The sequence below is a fragment of the Limulus polyphemus genome, unplaced genomic scaffold (assembly GCF_000517525.1).
Source record: "Limulus polyphemus unplaced genomic scaffold, Limulus_polyphemus-2.1.2 Scaffold1025, whole genome shotgun sequence".
Taxonomy (NCBI): Eukaryota; Metazoa; Arthropoda; class Merostomata; order Xiphosura; family Limulidae; genus Limulus; species Limulus polyphemus.
The window spans coordinates 1,874-20,413 of record NW_013666635.1 but is presented as its reverse complement, the minus strand read 5'-3'; the positions used below and the strand labels follow the sequence as shown (position 1 = coordinate 20,413).

General features: G+C 31.5%; 1 protein-coding gene across 3 annotated transcripts; it reads left to right on the top strand.

Annotated features, from left to right (window-relative positions):
• Positions 1-4,342: 4,342 nt before the first annotated feature.
• Positions 4,343-15,432, top strand: LOC111086341 (zinc finger protein 846-like). 3 transcript variants are annotated; one of them, XR_002611072.1, is made up of 2 exons: positions 4,343-5,015; positions 14,493-15,432. XR_002611072.1 is itself a non-coding variant. In XM_022388787.1 (2 exons), exons 1-2 carry the CDS (start codon positions 4,824-4,826, stop codon positions 14,786-14,788), a joined length of 444 nt encoding a protein of 147 aa, XP_022244495.1. In that variant the 5' UTR covers positions 4,400-4,823; the 3' UTR covers positions 14,789-15,432. The 3 variants fall into 3 exon arrangements, 1 of the variants encoding a protein (XP_022244495.1); XR_002611071.1 differs by having other exon boundaries at positions 4,343-5,113; XM_022388787.1 differs by having other exon boundaries at positions 4,400-4,971.
• The last annotated feature ends 3,108 nt before the right edge of the window (positions 15,433-18,540 follow it).

Below are 18,540 nucleotides of genomic sequence, written 5' to 3'. Positions count from 1 at the left end.
AATGGTGTAAAACAAACAGTGTTTGTGTTGACAAGAATATTTATAGTGGAAGTAAGGCTAGGTTTTGACATGTCATGTGTTTGACCTGTCTACCATTTTATTAAAACCAGTTTGTCATAAAATAGTTTCTTGAAGTGACAGTTTACACATTCTTGAAAAATATTTTTTTTGTCCTTGATGTTGTTTTGTGGTTATTAAACAAAAGACAATGTTTAGGTTGTCAGTAAGTACTACAGTTGGATATCTGAGAGATTCGTGTTATGTCAATATACAAGCCAGTTTTGTGCTATTGAATGACAAAAAAAGGCTTCATTTTTTAATGACACACACAGGTGGTTGATTGGCTGAAGGCTTTATTTTCCTAAAGGAAAAACAGAAAATATATCCATTTCTTTTAGCCAGAAAAAATACAACTAATCATGCAACTCAGTGTATTACCTACTTCACCCCTACTTTTATAAAATCTTCCTTATTTTACCTCTCTTTTTTTTTTTCTCTTAAAGTTGCTAGAAGGCCTGCTGCTACCTGTATTTTTACATAAAGATGTGGTATTCTTTAAGTAACATTGAAGAAAGCAGTTAAAACATTAAGCCCACAATACAGGCAATTTGGAAACATTTGCTCATGGGAGAATAGATATAACATGGACAGTAAGAAAAAGATACAAATCTGTGTAAGACAAGAAATAAAATTTTTATCATTCGTAGGTGCTATGCTTTACCTCAAATGGCTGGTTTCTGTATGTCATTAGGGCTAACTGATTACTGGGCACAAGAGAAATCACTTTGATAAAAGATAACACTTATACAAGAGGAATCAAGTCACATCTTTTGGGATAGTAAATTGCAGAACTGTGTCAATACCACATCTAAGTCCCAATGCATTAGCCCATAATTTTAGGTTATCCATATCAATGATTATTCTCATTTATTACATGTATTGAAGAAAAGATTTAACTCCGAGCTCATACTAACTTGTACAAACTTCTGTACAACCCCTTCATTTGGTTATGACTCACCATGAGAGAGAGATTACACAGAAACTTGCCAAGTAAGCACAAGCTCTATAGAATAATCACTGTGACAAGGATTATAGCAAGTTTACAACTGTTGTTACATTGTGGTCACAAGAAAGTTAACAATGCAGAACACTTGTATGAAAAAAATGGAAAAATGCCTGAAAAAGGTGTTATTTTCTAGTTATAGAAGGATGAAATCTATTAATTTTAAACTATTGTATTAATATAATTGGTGTAGTTTTGTATTTTTTCACAGTCATGTCAAACTTTTATGTATTTACAGAAATGTTACTTTGGTTCTACTATAGTTATATAATGTCTACTGCTCTGTTTACATGAAAATGGTTATAAGTGTTGAAACAAAAAGGAAAGAAAAGGTCAATACTACACAGAAATGACCTTCATCAGACCATTTTTTGTATTTATTGCTTTTCGAAGCAGAGGCACTGGTATCAGTTTCTAGTTCTTTGATATAGATAATCATCAGACATGAAACTAGTTGTTCAGAAACATAATTGTCATTACAATTAATTTATCAGCTTGAAAACATGCTGGATGAAGTGGTTCTTCAGACACATTCTAAGAAAAAGAGATGCAAATATCGTTTTTAGTTTTATTTAATAACTAAACAAGATAGAAGATTGGGGTTAGATAGTAAAGGTAAAAAAAAGGCAGTGAAGATAGCATGGAAAAATCATGACAGCACTAAGAAGTTTCAGTAAAATGGTTGTTGCTGAATTGACAAAAAAAAATCACTGACTCTGGTAATTATTGTGATTGAAATGTTTATCAATTTAAGAAATTTCAGATTTTTAACATGCAGTAATATAATTTTTTGTTTCACTGTCCTGTTTAGCTTTTTTGTAAGTGTAACAATGATAGTTATTTTAATATTTCTTTATGTGTTGCAATTTACTGTTAGTCTTATTGTGAAAGTGGTTTATTTATAGAGCTTGCAGTGAAAAGTGTGTAATTAACCATAAAGTTTAGAAAGAGAATAAATAGTTAGATTGAATTCTAAAGAATACCAGTAAACCATCTTACTGCATTAGGTCACCGCGTAAAAGTTTTACCATGATTTCCAGAGAAGCAGTGTGGGAACTATATATCTGACTTAGGTCAGTTTTTGCTGTATTTTTTATATACATAAACATTTTAATTAGAATGGAGAATATGTAATTTAAAGCTAATTTATGAAATTGGAGACTAATAGAATAAATCAGTTTAGTTTCTACAATGTTTATTTTTACATTAGCATGTATACATGTTCAACGGCAGTATTTATTATTATTTAGCAATAACAATCGGACAGTTTTAAGACAAACAATCATTGTGTGTTCCAGCAATCACCTGTAACTAGTTACCTTTATAATTATCTCATATGCTCTATTGTTAGAATATTTAAATTTATAACCTTAGGGGTTGATAAGGTTGGCCACAAGGAACTACTGCCCACATATTTAGATCAGTCCTGTCTAATAGGGCCTCCGTGTTCATTAAAAAAGCTTCTCTTACTAATGAAAAACAACAATAAAAAATTTTGATATTTTGAAATCTTTAAAATATTTTAATTGTTTGTTAAACATCCAATAACTTATAAGTCAGTTAATCATCAAAAAAGTATGAATCAATTATGAAAATGTTCACACCATAATTGACAAAAATAATACATTTGAAAATATTTGTTGTGGAAATTCATTTGTTTTAAATGTTTAATATTCTCTCTAATATAACACAGCAGATGGAATAAAACGTTTTTTAGTTATGGCTTTTCTATGATATCAATATCATATCATTGAACATTGCTTTTCTCAAGTGCTCATTAACCCTTTGGATGAAGATGTCTTTTTATAAACATTCCTTAATTTTTTTTTATGGAAGTGAAAATAGATAGGTAAGATACTAACTTTTTCTTCTCTGTTTAGGTTAGTTAATAGATCAACTGAATGTATATGTGAATAAAGTATAGTCCTCTGAAAAAGTGGTAAAACATTTAATTTCTAAAATAATGCAGTCATCACTCTCTCTCTCTCTTTTTATACATATCAAGAAACGGGTCTTTACCAGTAATTTATTTTAAAGGTTATATTCATAGTGTCTGTTGTTCACACAGTAAGATGTATTTTCAGGTCATTTCTATCTCATACTGGATAAAAATAAAGCAGGGTAATAAAAGCTTCATTTGACATTAAATTCCTTTTTTCTCTTAAGTGGATGTCATGTGTAATAAGGAAACTTAAAAGTTTCAAATACAGTTGTTTGTTATAAATTCCACTTGTCCTCGGTGTCATGCTTGCCAAAGATTTCCATGTGTTGTAGACTATTTGAAAATGTCTTAAACCTGTTCATTGAATGACATGTACTTCTTAATTCACAAACCTAAACTAAAATTATTATTATTATTAAGTTTTTGAATGTATATGATTTTGTTTCAGTGATTGAATTAACTACAATTGTAGAAGTATTATCATTTCTTTTACAAGATATATGTTGATGGGTATTAATTCAGGTGCTCTTCTTTTAAATATCTACATATCATTAACTATTGCTATTTTATAAACGTTTTTATTGTTTAATAAATCTTCAACTGTTCTCTGGCAATGTTTTTCAATTGGAAGGTTTAGTCATTTTTTTTCCTAGTACATTAAAAACATTCATTGGTGCCTGTAATTCATTTAGTTTGGTTGGGTGATAAAAATTATTCTCTTAAGTGCTGTAAATATGCATAGGCATTATATATTTCTTAAGTTCATTGTTCAGTTTCTTGAACTAATTCACAGCATTGAAGGGATATTGTATATAAACATAACATTTTACTTCAGCTTAATGTTTGGAACCTTTTGAATTTAATGCTGAGGTTTTTCTAGTATTAAAATAGAAGATTATATGTAGTCACACATCATGTACATTTAATTATTTTTTGTAGTACTGACCGAGTTTTTTTATTTAATTCCTAGATCACAGAAGCTTAACCATCAGAAAGTTCACCAATTGGCATTGACCATCATCATAACCATGCACAGAATTTGTCAACCCAACAAAATTCTTCCCATCATTATATAAGTTCCTAATCTAAATTGAAATTTACAAAACTTGCTAAATCAGACTCCTTAAGACAGTTGCAGCCAAAAAAAGAGTCTGAAGTTTAATAACTTGCAAATATTTCTGTGAAATTAATCTGTAGTGTGATATTGTGTTATGGGTAAATACCATATTGCACTGTATAAAATACCACAACATCAGAACAAGCTCTAGTAACTTGCAGAAGAAGAGGAAACGAGACCTGATAAAATAACACTTTAGTAACATGACTTAGCCTTTCTTTTTTTTTTTTGTCTAATAAAATGAAAGAAAAGTTTGCTTGTTAATGAGTTTATATATTTTTGCATTGTGTTAGTTATTATTCAGTGTATGATTTCAAGTTTATTAAGATTTAATGAACTCTTTTTTTTTAATCCAATGATTTGCTGAAAGACAGTAAGCTGTTTTGAAATCAAAAAGGACAGATTTTTTCTTTCTCATTTTACCAGATTAATAGATAATTTCATTAGTTTGATTTTGTTCAAGAACAAATTTTCAAAGTTTTACATTTCTATAATTATGCAGTATTTTCTGGCATTGTACAACAATAAATGCTGTTCTTTTGTAAGTATAAAGTAAAACATTTCCCTCCAAGACTTATAAAAAAAAATAAAAGATATGTTGATGCTTTTTGTTTCTTGTATAGGTGCACGACACGTATGCCCACTGTGCAAGAAATCTTATTCATTATCAACAAACTTGAAACGACACCTTCGTCTGCATCATGACAGGCAATCCAAGAGTCAGTGTCCACTGTGTGGAAGATTGTTTTGTCGTTCTGACTACATCAAATCCCACCTCCGTACTGTCCATGGTGTCAAGTAACAGACCTATTTTATTTGTCTGCTCTAAGAATTTGGATATTGAAACAGGTCTTTTCTTTTCTACTGAATGCATATCAGAAAACTGTAATTCAGTGAGTCTTAGTTCATGATTGTGGCCGTACATTGGCAAGATGAAAATAACAATGGAAACCAGTAGATTACTTGTTAATGAGTTTTTTGTGGATATTTGGTAATAATTTGCGAACTTAGGAACTAGATTTGCATATGAAAATTTTGGTTAGCCTGTAGAAGGTTATTGTTAACACATCTTTCTTTATATGTGTTTTAATATAAGGACAGAAACTGTAGTTTGACTTAATTGTTATATTTTACACAAGCATCTGCCTGAGAAAATGTTAATGATATTTGTAAGATGCAAAATCGTTTTATGTTTCAAATTTTTTGACATGTTTGATACATGACCCAAGTTTAAGACAATAAGAAAAAGTTTTGGGCATTAAATTATAATAAGCATTATTGTAATGTTTAATGTACCTATGAAGGGAGTTCTTTAGCTACGTGTATTTTAGAATGGTAAGACAGTATCCTGGGAAAGTTGGGTTTATTATATTGATGTGGATTGCAATGTTTTTAGTCCATGATTAATGGATGTTAGAATGTTTTTAAATAGTAGGATCAGTTAGCATAAGAAAATTTTACAAAACTGTGAAATTCATATCAGAAATGTCTTTTTAAGAGTAACAGTGTAAAGGAAATTTTCTGAGTTTTTTCAGGAATCATAAAAACTCCTATAGGTAAAGAAAAATGTATGATACTATCTTTAAGATGTCCCCAAATTAATGTTATATAGAAAAATGTTTACCTGAACTAACGAAAATGCTACATGTGGCAAGCTTTATTGAATTGTCCCAATTCATTACACGGTGTAAAAGTTTAATTTGAGTTATCTTGAAGTTGAAGGAAGTATTTTATGTTGTTGAAGTTTTCATAAACTCTATGGATAACCAGTTTGTTCTATGTAGAGAAGCTTTTATTAATCCTTTATCATCTCCACCCATATATTTACACATGCTAGACACCATCTCCACCTGCATGAATATATGCCAGATGTCTCACGCACAAATTTAAGTGCCTTGCACCTGGTTTGTTGTAGTCAAAGCACTGCTATGGTAGTGGAAAAAACATTTCCATGGAGGATAAGGGGTTAAAAAGTTTTTTGATGAGTCACAAGTAATGCATTTTTGGAGAAATATCTTTGGACTGTTCGTTAATAATTCCAACTGAGAAAGTTGCTTTGGGTGGGTCATAAGTAATGCTATGTGGGAAAGTTACATTGGTCATAAATATTGTTTTGTTGGAAAGCTTATTTTGACTGTCAATTAATTGATTTTAATTCCCCCTTAGTAATGCTACATGAGAATGTTTCTTTGGACCATTCATGAATAATGTTATTAGGAAATCCATTTTTTAAATTGTTCCTGAGTAACACTATCAGAAAAAAACTGTTATACTATCCAAGAAGTATGCTACATAAAAGAGTTTCTTTGGATTTTCCATAAGAAATATTGTTTTGGGAATTTTTGTACAAATGCAAAAACATAATAAAAACAAATAGTCTTGGATATGACATGCTGTTTTGTCTTAATAGTGATCAAAATTGCTAGTTACTTGTTAAAAGTGCTGTATGTTTCTCCTGCTTGAATGATAAATATGTTAATAATCAATTGAGGTGTTTTTCAGTCAGAAAGAAAAAGATTTTTAACTGTCATCACTAATTGACAGTCTGTAGAAAAGAAATGAACAATTGTTACCAACAGAGTGGCTTATTTTGGATTTTTTTACATTCCAGAGTTTCTATTTTTTCAGAATAAAGATTTTCTTCAACTTCAGCGATTTGTTAATAATATTTGTGTTGTTACACTTTCATGTCATATGATGCAGCCAAATAATTTACTGTTGAGTTGAAATGTTAAGAATTTTAATTAAATTAGCCAAACTATTTTTGTAATCATCATAATGAACTTACTAGAATATGACATCAATCAGCTATGATGCACTATCATTGGTATTCCTCTTCTTTTAGTTGGGGATAAAAAGTTCAAGTTACTATTTCACCATAAAAACACTCATAACATGAAAATTACCAAATGGTGATTGTTTTGGCTCATTTCATTGTATTAATGTATACTGATGAAATGAAATAGCTAAGCCAGTGGTTTCCAAACTTTTTTCACTAATAATACCCTAACCCACTTACCTTGATTTACATGAAACCCCTTCAGCCACATGCAGTTTTTTTTTGTATAGTTGTCTTTTTTTACGCTCTTAATTATTCTTCAACTGGTGGAACTTGCAACACCCCTAGCAACTTGTTGTGATGCACAGTTTGGAAACCACTGAGCTAAGCTTTATAACAACAGTAATTCTTGTTTGGATAGTCAGATGATGTCTTACTTAAAACAAACAACTGGTAGTCATAGTGTAGCTTATATACAAATTAATAGTAATGTTATCAGTAGCTTATTTTAAAGGTTAACTGATTTACAAATAACATTAACTTATAATTAGTGAGTAGTTTGAAAGTAGCAGGTTTGTGAACTACCCTGCAAAAATAAGAAAATTAAGGGATAATCCCAGTTTTGTAATTTTTAGCTGCGATAAGGCACAAGTACTGTGTTTGAACAATGTCAGTGACACCCTTGTGCTAATTTTTATGCAAAACAAGTGTCATGTGACTAGTTCTTTTATCTGATATGCAGATATGTACTGCTTGAGTTCATGATCACAAATGTTATTAGCTAAAACATAGACTTTGCAAATCAGTAAATGATCAGAAAACGTTTGTTCATGAGGGTGCTAATGCAACTTGTACATTGAATTGGCATGCTTAAAAAGGGTGTGTTAATGAGTTGCTTGGGTTATATGCCCCACTCCTCTATCAGAGCTGTTTTCATTTCATCAACACTGCTGCCAGACATCTTCATAAGACATTCCACACTTGTTATGGTATGTTAAAATTGGGTAAGCATGCTGGTAAATCCATTTGCTTAATATCCTATTCTTCTAGAAAGATACTTACTAGTTGAGCATGATGAAAGAGAGTATGTGTTATTGTCCATTAGAAGAGAGTTCTTAACAACTAAACTTGCACAATGCAACACTAATAGCTAAATCACTGCATCCCTGTATTACACAGCATTCATAGTGCCGTGTTGTAGCATGTAGAAGTTGGGATAACCACCAGTGCACAAACCGGTGTGCCATCAATGTCTCATGAATGTCTCCATAAAATGAGGATGGATCTGGTCCTAGTCATTCTCCATATTTTGTAGCGAACTGCAGTGTAAAACTTGTTTCATTTGTGAATAAGACAGTTTTTCACATGTCAGTTGACTAACCCATATTTAGAGAAATACACACTATGGGTCATCAGGCCAACTTTATGAAGGCTGTTTCTGACCATTTGCACACTGACTTGTCATTCATTTGATGCTCTGGATTGTTGCCTCAGTTGGAGAAGCTGAGGCCTACTAGTTGCAATGAGCCCACATTGTGAAATTATAGAGGTATGAAAGTAGTTTACTGTATGCACATCTGTGGCAAACTGTATTGGTGGTCTGAAATCAAGTCCACATTCTACTAATCATGTTACGAAAACTGTAGTCAACATGTAGCTCCCAATGTCATGGAAATTTCTAAGTGCTCTTTTTGGGGGGCCTGTCGTGTTTCTCTGTCAATCCAGATTTCTATACATACATTAATATTCTTCAAACTATTAACTGGATTTTCTTCATTTTTATATATATAACTGAAATGTGCATATCAGATTTACAGCCGAGCAGTTAATTGATTACCTATGAGCATTGATTATTGTCACAAGAATAGTTAACTAATAAAAATTAATGTTTAGAATTATTACTGTTTTCAATTATTCCATCTATTCAGTAACTGAAATATTGTTATTAAGATTTGTCATCATTATTTTCTATTAATTCAAGCTTGTTCAGTTTAATTGATTCACAAGAATAATTAAGAATTGGGGTTTCCAACTATTACTGTTCTCAATTATTCCATCTGAGTAATTAAAATATTGCCATCATGTTTGTTTGTTGTTTAATGCAAAGCTACATAATGAGCTATCTGTGCTCATCCCACCACATGTATCAAGGCCCAGTTTTAAGCATTATAAGTTGTTTTTAAGCTACCTCATATGAGAATAATGGATTATTATTTTAGTTTTTAGTCATCTTCTGAGAATCAAATAGTTGAATGCAATCAGTTAGTCACCTGTTTACAGGCTAGGTCAATTTGACCACCCTCGTAATCACCATGTAACTGTGAAACTATACATACTATATCTCTGAATGTATGTAGTGTATCTTCACAGAATTTGGCAAGATTTTAGTAAACACTACAATTCTGTTGTACATAAAAAAAATTAGATTTTCTAAATAAAATGTTTTACTAAAAAATTTTATGTGAATTCACAAAACCCTAACAGATTGAGTCTGAGTGAAAGATAATTTTCAAGTTAAGAATAAAAATACTTATGCTCATCTTAGATTTTTCATATATCCTATGCATAATCTCTAGGATGTTATAAATGAATATCAAAAGTTTTTTTGCTTAAATTTCATATTTTATTTCCTATGTTCTCTACCCTAACACTAACTGTAGTGAAATGAGAAGCTGAAAAATATGGAATAAAACCTGTTCCTTTTCTTTAAAACCATAATTGACTCGATAGTTTCAAATTACTTATTTACACAATTTCAACAATTAATCTTTTCACATCTATTTGATTTTAATGTTTTATTGCCAGAATTTGTTCCATAGAAGTTTTTTTGTCACTGTGAATGAAAAGCAATAAGTTGCAGTGGGAGCCCATATCAACCCCCTCCCCTCACACACACACATAGCTAAAGTAAACAAACCAATCAATTTACTCTTGTGTACTGACATTCATTTTATTTTAAATTATTTTTATCTAATTTAAGAAGTTTCTAATTTTTACATTTTACTTACCTTTGTTAAAATATATACATAAAAGAATTTGAAATTTAGCACTTACATCAAGTTCCAAGCCTTTAGCTGTCAGATTCCAGTTTACACTTAACCTTAATTTTTCCTCAGTAACTTGGTTGGTCGAAAAATAATTGATGTAGCTTTCAAGTAAGTATTTGTAAACAAAAAAAGAATATGTATATCAGTCAAATATAATGTCCCAAAACTACTATAATTTACCTAGTTTTCTAAGTAAGCTATAAGTAGGTTAAAAATTCTGTTAGCTACTCTGAGTTGAACAACAGTGATCATTGACAAAGAATTTAATGTCACCTGTCCAAAATAAACAACTGTAATAAGCTTTATTTAAGGAGAATCTGATCCTTTTATTGGTTATAAATATCCATTATAATCTACAGGTGATATATAGACATACTATCCGTTATAATCTACAGGCGATATATAGACATATATTTCATTCATTATTGTTTTATAGTACTGATTCAATCGTTTATTAACAAATAATGTAATTGATAATTTGAAAGCTATTTATATATGGGCTTCTTTGGTGGGTTTTTCAAATATATTGATATCTCAGCAAAGGTGTGAGATTCACATTTTAAATTCTTGCTTGTAATTATGTATGGATGGTGTTTCTAATTGGCTGGGCACTCTAAAAACCATATTATTGAATATAGCTTAAAATCTAAGGGGGAGAATTCAAAATGCATATTTTTTAGCTACTGCCATTTGAAATTAAGAAATTAAAACTTAGGTAATATAAAAATTGGATTACACACTGTTTTAATCTCAAGTTTATTGACATGCACTGATTATAAAGTTATTTGATTAAAGTTTGAGTGCAAGTCTAAAAGTTCATGATCTTCACTTTGACCAGTAATATGTGTAAGGAAAACGAGCTAAACAACTAATCAGTTAGCAAGTTCAGCTAATTGCTCAGCTCTAATTATTTCAGATGACTGGTAAACTGACATTTGTTTTGCATAAAAATTAACTCATTAGTAATACTAATGTTATTTAACAACAGTAATTGTTCCTCGTCAGATATAGAATATAGAAAACTCCAATCATCCCGTAATTGTTTAGAGCAATATATTAGTAACATATTAGTAATAGCTTTTCAGAGATTGACCTATACATAACCAACAGTTATTTACTGGTGGGTGGTCCGAGAACTGCTGATCTATAAAGTAGTGCTAATATGTCAGTAATAAGTTTTTAAAAGTAAGTTCATTTACAAAAATATAATTTTGTTAGTCTGAAACAGCTGATGTATTATCTAGTAGTAATATGGTTGTTTGAATTGTTGAAAAAAAAAAAGCCTTACAAACAGTAGCTAAGGGGTTAACCCTTTATCTTTGCTGGGAGGTCATTTGCTTGGTTCTGAGCCAGTTAGGTTAACATAACAGCTAGTGGTCATCTCATAACTGAAATATGATCTGAAAATGGGTCTTGTTTATGAGAGGAGGAAAATCTAGCAATTTTAGTTATTTAAAAAAAAGTGCCTTACTAGTGTTAATTAGTGGGTTATTCTTTTGACTCATTAAATCATTTCTTTGGTATTTGAGAAGTCTTGGGTACAGTCCTCTTTGTGGAAGATGTAAAAATGGAATTACCACAATAACTTGTTATTAAAAGGCTTTTTAAAGGTTACATGATACACAAGCAACAGTAACTTGTCATTGTTGGATAGTCTGAGATAGTTGGCATATTAACTAGTGGTTAATGTTAGTATCTTTTCAAATGTTAGCTTATATATATATACTGACAGTAGATATGTATCATTGATGTGTTGTCTTAAGGTTTGTATCTACAAATGATAGCTTGCATGAGAGTTGCTAAGCTAAACATTACAATATCATAGCTGTATATAATATACAGACAACAGTGACTTGATATTAGTGAGTAATCCAAGAGGGCAATGTGTATGGTATATAAAATTACAAAAACTTGATAAAGCAGCTAGCCAACAAAGTACTTTACCAGCTATACATGTTAAAATGTAACCAATAAAAACAAAAGGTCAATAACATCTGTTTAGTTCACAGTTTTCTTTGTAATTATTTTAAATAACATATTTTCATCTCATTGTTTTATGTGTAGCTATATTATCTAACTGTAACTGTAGAATTACCAACAAGGGCCTAAGCAGTTTTGAAACAAATTTTTATAAACTTTTTATGCACCAAATTGCTTGTAAGTCCATTACTTTGTTTGTTACAGAGTACATAATAACACATGAGCCAAACTAAAAATACCATGGAAGTTGCAGTTAATTCCACTAATTAATGCTGGGATTCTATATGTGTTTTACATAGAAAATGGGTGATTTCACTCCGATATGTTATCAGCTCTTTACACCATATGTAACTGCCATAAGCATAAAAGTAGGCATTACAGTTCAATGTGTAAACCCCAGTGATAGTGAATACCATAAAACAAGCTGGTAACTTAATAGTAGGTAAGCAAACAACAATTTCTAAGCATAAGGAAAAGTTCTATTGATGGTGGAACATGCTACATGTTTTGACAGAACATTGGTCTGTCTGCTTCAAGTATGATCAGTACTAAACAATATAAGGTTTATATAACTTGACCAGACTTAATCTATACCTATATCCTGTCATCTGCTGACACAATTTAATCCCTGTGTATTTTGTCTTTGTAATGTATTAAATTAGGGAAGGCTAGTGCAGATAGTCCTCGAGTAGCTTTGCAGGAAATTCAAAACAAAACCAATCCATACAGTACATTGGTTCTTTCTCTATTTCTTAGGGGGGGTGTGGCTCATATGACATAACAGCATCAAGCAAATATTCTAATCACCTTAACTTCAAAGCCTGAGTTGTTTGACATGACTTAAGAGTTTTCACTAGTCTTTAACATTACAGGCTGACATACTGAATATTTTTTTTTATATTTCTTTCACACAAATGGAGTAAATTGAACTGGCTTTACCAGATTACCTTATACAGATTTGTTCCATATCATTAGGCTTGAATACTTCCCCATAAGTACTGACATGTTGCTTTATGTGCCTTTTTTTAACATTCTATTTATATTTTTTATTTGAAAGTATTTCTAGCATTGTAGGTTTGAAAACTTTAATGGAATACAACTGCCTATTGAAAGAAAAGGAGATAACATTTCTTCTGTACTGAGACCTTCTTCCTTTTCTTTCAACAGGCAGTTTTAGTCCATTAATGTTTTCAAACTTACTATGCTTAAAGCTCCACTGGAACAATATTTCCAGTATTATTTTTATTGAATTGAAGTATTAAACTAATGGAGTTGTTATGGATAAAGTAAAGTATAATTTGATGTTTATGTTTTAAAAAATGTGATTTCACTGAGTTGCAGATTGTTGCTGAGTTTATGTTGCCTCCTAATACTGCACTATATAGGTCCAGTAATTGGTATCTAAAATTCAAATGTTATTGAAATGCAAATTGTGTGTTTAGACTTGTATACTTTTTAATTATCATTTACTTATATTTATATAATGTGCATTATTATTCAGTAATGCAACAAACATCGTAAGGTAAATATTAATTCCTGTCATCAAACATGCTCACACTTTCAACCATGGAGGGTGTTATGATGTGACAGTCAATCCCATTATTCTTAAGTAAAAAGAGTAGCCCAAGAGTTAGCAGTAGGTGGTGTTGACTAGCTGCCTTCCCTCTAGTCTATCACTGCCAAATTAGAGACAGCTAAAGCAAATAAACCCTTGAGTAACTTTCCATAAAATTCAAAAAACAAAGGGTAAATAGTTTGGTTTGATTTATAAATCTATTTCAGTAATTGATTTTACTTTGTTTCATTTTTCACTTATTTAGCTCAGTACTTAGTCTGTAATTTTGTAACATTTTTCTCTTCTCAGTATTTATTGAAAAGAAGTAATTTTTTATGCATTAAGAGACTTTAATATGAAGTAGAGAAAAGATAGAAAGTTGTTAGCATTTCAATGATAGGAAAGTTCAGAATGAACACTAAACACTAGACTTCAAATCCCAAGTTGATTATAACAGTAAATGTGTCTATTGTGTGAGTTTTCATCAAATTCTTGATGGATAAACTTGCATTAATACTGTGCATATAGAAAATCTTTCTAAAGATTGCTATACAATTCAGTCCATACTGTGCACAACCAATGTATAAATCCTAAAACTTTTTGTTTCTGTAAAATGATCTTGCCAGTAAAAGGAGAAGAAAATGTGTGTGTGTGTATATATATATAAATAGATCATATAAACGAAACTGGGAAACCATAATGGTTATCTTAGTAATCATTATAATTGCAATTCAATTTGAGTCCTGTTAAGGGTCAGTGAATAACTTGTGGTACTTAGATATTATTTCAACTTAAACCTAAATTTTATTCATAATTAATTCTTTCAATTTCAGTAAGGATCTTGAATTATGTGTTTTTATGATGATGATAATTATTTTAAACACTTGCTAAATATTACATGATATTGAAAAAGGCAAAAACAAGTTTCATTATGACATTTATGTAATCTGTGTTTAATTTTTTTTAAAACTTGTGTTTGTATGACAATGATTGGTGCTGTGACTTTCAGGTGTGAAGGTTACATCCACTTGTCCAGTATGTGGTCAGAAATTGGCAACTTCATCGTCTTTGAATAGGCATCTTGCAACTCACTACCCCAGCACAAGCAAGTATGAATGCAATCTCTGTGGGAAGCACATAAAACGAAAGGACCATTATAACCTGCATATGCGACAAGTTCATGGTTCACGGGAACAGCTCTACGTGTGTCCTAAGTGTGATAAGGTGTTTACAACTGGCCACTATCTGAATAGACATCTCTTTTGGGCACATTCCGAAGATGATAGTACAAAGTCTAATGAGTAATCAAGAATTATACCACTAATTGCAGTGTTCAAGACTCTGTGTTCTATTGGTTGGAAATTAAGAGGTTTATCAAAGAGATCAAGTTTCTTAGTATATTATTTTAGAGTACTCAAAAAATCATTAAAGTGTACAAACTGTTGTATTAAAGTAACTTTTTGTTAATTATTGAACATGAAAAATTCAGTGTTACATATTATGTCAGAGTATTTTAAAAAGTAAATTACAATGTTACTAGAAAAATATTTAAGAGTAAACACTGTATGGTATTAATCAGACTCAACAGGATAGTATACTATGTACATGATCTCGGAGTATTTTAAAAATAAAGGTTATTGAAGTAAATAACTGAATTTAATCTTTTAGAATAAAATTATATGACATTAATTCATGCAAATTGGTTATAATATTACATTATTTTTGACAAATGAACTAGGTATAAAAAGTTTACTCACAAAATAATAATGAAATCTTCAGACCTTTTCTTTGTGTATGATGTGTGATTTGTATATTTGTTCCTACTGATGATCTCACTTGAGCAAAGGAAATTTTATTAGTTATAAAAGTTTAATCTATTGGAAACCCAACCAGCTGTGAAACTAATAACTAGTATATTCTTGTAATAAAAGCAGTGTACATTGAAAAATGATAAACTCTTCAGTTTGGTGCCTCTATTGTTTATATTAGTTACGAATTAAACTAATACAATTAATGTCTCAGTCATCACAGAAAACATTCCTTGTCTGTGTATCACAAAAATTGAAGATATTGTAAAGGACAAATTTCTGAATAACATTATCTTGTTATGTACATGTCTGTTAAACTACTCTTTCCATTTATACTTAAAAACTTAGCTGTGAATATATGTGATATACTTGGGCACATGAATATACTTTTAGAGAGCAATTGTAAATAATGGGAGAAATAGCCAAAATATATTAGAGTTAAACTTTAAAATCTGTATGTAATACATGTAGATATAATAAGTGCCTTTTAACCCCTTATGTGTCATATATTTTCATACCTACAGCATTTGTAGGTTTAGCATAGAACTTTAGTCAACAAATTAGTTAAGTTCCTTTTGTTGAATGTACTTGTATCTATCATCCATGGTAACAAGTACTTTCTCGTACGAAAGATTTCTGTAAAGTTGAACATTCTAGATGTGAAAGTAGACAGCAAACTTTCCAACTGATAGAGCAGTGATACCTTAATAGTACAATCTTTATTGTTCATGGGAATGACCAACAATGATGGATGTAAGTAGTTCATGTGCCGTAGGAAGTAACAGCATTATTGTGTTCTGTGTATAATACTATATCTTCTTTATCCGAGACAGAATTTTTGACAGATTTTCTTCATGCTTTTTTAGAGCCCTGTCTCCAGTAAAGGTACCCACACAATCATTATCGCTGTTTGTTTTTTGTAAGATAAAGATTGTTTTAGTTGTTTCCATTCTCCTTTGATCACAACTCATTCAAAGTCACAGAATTCACACTTACTCCATGATACATTTCCTGATGAAATTTGTTATTCTTTGGATCCTACTTGAATATTATTAGAAAAAATAGAGAACCTAAGAATTTCCAGAAGAGAGAAAAATGAGAATGTTTTTGGTCATGACCACAGGATTTGTTTTTCTTCTGACAAGTGTATTTTCCTGTACTCTTCTGAACTCTTGCATTAAGCTTAAGGCTTCTTAATTGAAGAAATGACAATATCCATGAATCAAAGGACTTGCAATCAAGAGAAAGAGTTAGTCATTGAGGATAGATGGCTGTCTAAAAGAGTGGTCCGTGTCCCTGAGAAGTGGTCTCCTGGATGTTGGGCTTTAGCCAGTTCTGTGAGGTTCCATACCTTCTTTCTCATTGTGGTAGCAGATTCTAGAAACTGCTTGAACCTGTTGCACCCAGAACTGTTGATTGAGTTTTTCTCCAGGGGTCAATCTAGGAATGGAGTGTTCTCTACAGGATACTTAGGCATTCATTGACCAGAATAGCTCACCACCAAAAGTAGCCAAGAGAGACTGGAGGTGCTGCTAGTGAACATTGTTCACCAGCCTAAGCTGTCCCAACAGCAGGCAAAACAGCAAGGATCATCTGGTGAAGATGGTGATCCATGGGATATTCATGAACATATCTATTACAGGGGGTATACTGCCAGGGTGACCATGAGTTATGGAGAAACCCAGAATTGTGCAGAACTGATGAACAAGCTGCCCTTGGTAACTCATGGTTCTGCCACCCAGGAACAGAGACTTAATGCTAATTCAAGTGTGGAGCCTCTGATTATGATTCCTAAAATTTACCTTCTGCATTTAGGATGTCACAACCTAGCAGTGGATTGAGAGTTAATGAGAGAAAAGATTATGTCACAACAATACGTCCATGTGAGTCGGATGAAACAAATTCCTCCCCATTGTATAATTATCTGGTGTAAGAGAGTCTGATCTATTTCCTGAAGCACTATCAAGCAGATCACTGCTTGGAATAGTTGGATTTGGGAACATGTGAGGCAACACTTGATCTTGAGTTTGGATTGTCCAGCCTTTGATTCCATTAAACAACAAGATACTGTTGGACAGGAATACATTTGTAGTTGTGTTGTACCAACCTTTTGAAACGGTGGGTAACAAAGCTATCCATCAGGCAGATTTCAAGGCTCAATTCAGGGAAAAGGCTGGTCTAAACAGGGTAAACTCCCACAAAGAATTGTTTGTTATCTCCAACACAAAATAGACCTGGAAATAGCTAATCACCTTCTAGAGACAGATTACTATTGATTACTTTACGAAGAGGGCCAAGGCTTATTAAATTAATGATACTTTAGCACAGGCCATAGCTTATTCCGAGCACCAGAAAACCATGTGGATCAGGGAGTTAATTTCAGCAGCCAACTATTCTCCAAGTTGTGTGAAGTGTTGGGTGTGTTGAAGATGCATATTGTTTTATCACTCTCAGTCTAGTGGTTTAACAGAGTGAGTAATGCAGACTATCATATGTATGCTTGTCCAGCTTATTTATGTCAGGTAAACCAGCTTGAACAAGCACTTATTTTATGTTATGATGGTATTCGATACAAACAAGCAGAGGTCTACATGTTCCTTGCCAAATATGTGTATAAGGAGATCCCACACACTAAATGAATAAAAAAAAGTCCATTGTGTGATGAGTGGTAACCGTAATGATGATTCTTATTACACTGAATCTCTTTCCACAGTCAGCTTTGCTTGTAGCAATAATGGGATCTTTAATTTTTCAGGAAGCTTTGTCTGCAGAGGTCTTGTATTATATAAATCCTAAGTGTTTCCTGCTGATTGATTCTCAGTTGATCAGTCAGTGCTCTTATTTCATTTTCTCCAAAGTGAGAATTCTCTGGATCCTCTTGTCATTTCTCTAAATTCAAAACCAACACATTTTCGATAAAGTTCTTATAATCTTAACTCAGGGCCTTTTTTTTCCAGTGCCTTGTAATTTGCTGGTTTTAAAGTACAAGTTACAGTGGTCTAGAGCAGAGGGTTGCACCCTCAAGGAGGTTGTGTTGAATCGTTAGTGGGCACGCAACTATGACTATAGAAACATATAAATTATAAATGAAAGAACAAAGTTAAAAATAAACGTTTTAAAAGCACTGCAAACATTACTACTATTAAGTAATATAGTAACCCCAATTAATGTGGGAAAATGACATGTACAGTATATATACGAATAGGTTAGAGTGGGGAGTTGGATAAGCAAATGGGCTGCAAAAGGAAC

Bases quoted from the DNA above. Each gene is read 5' to 3' on its own strand.
- LOC111086341 (XM_022388787.1), top strand. From the start codon at position 4,824: ATGACAGGCAATCCAAGAGTCAGTGTCCACTGTGTGGAAGATTGTTTT. The intron at 4,972-14,492 runs GTCTTTTCTTTT...TGTGACTTTCAG, and splicing joins GAATTTGGATATTGAAACAG to GTGTGAAGGTTACATCCACT.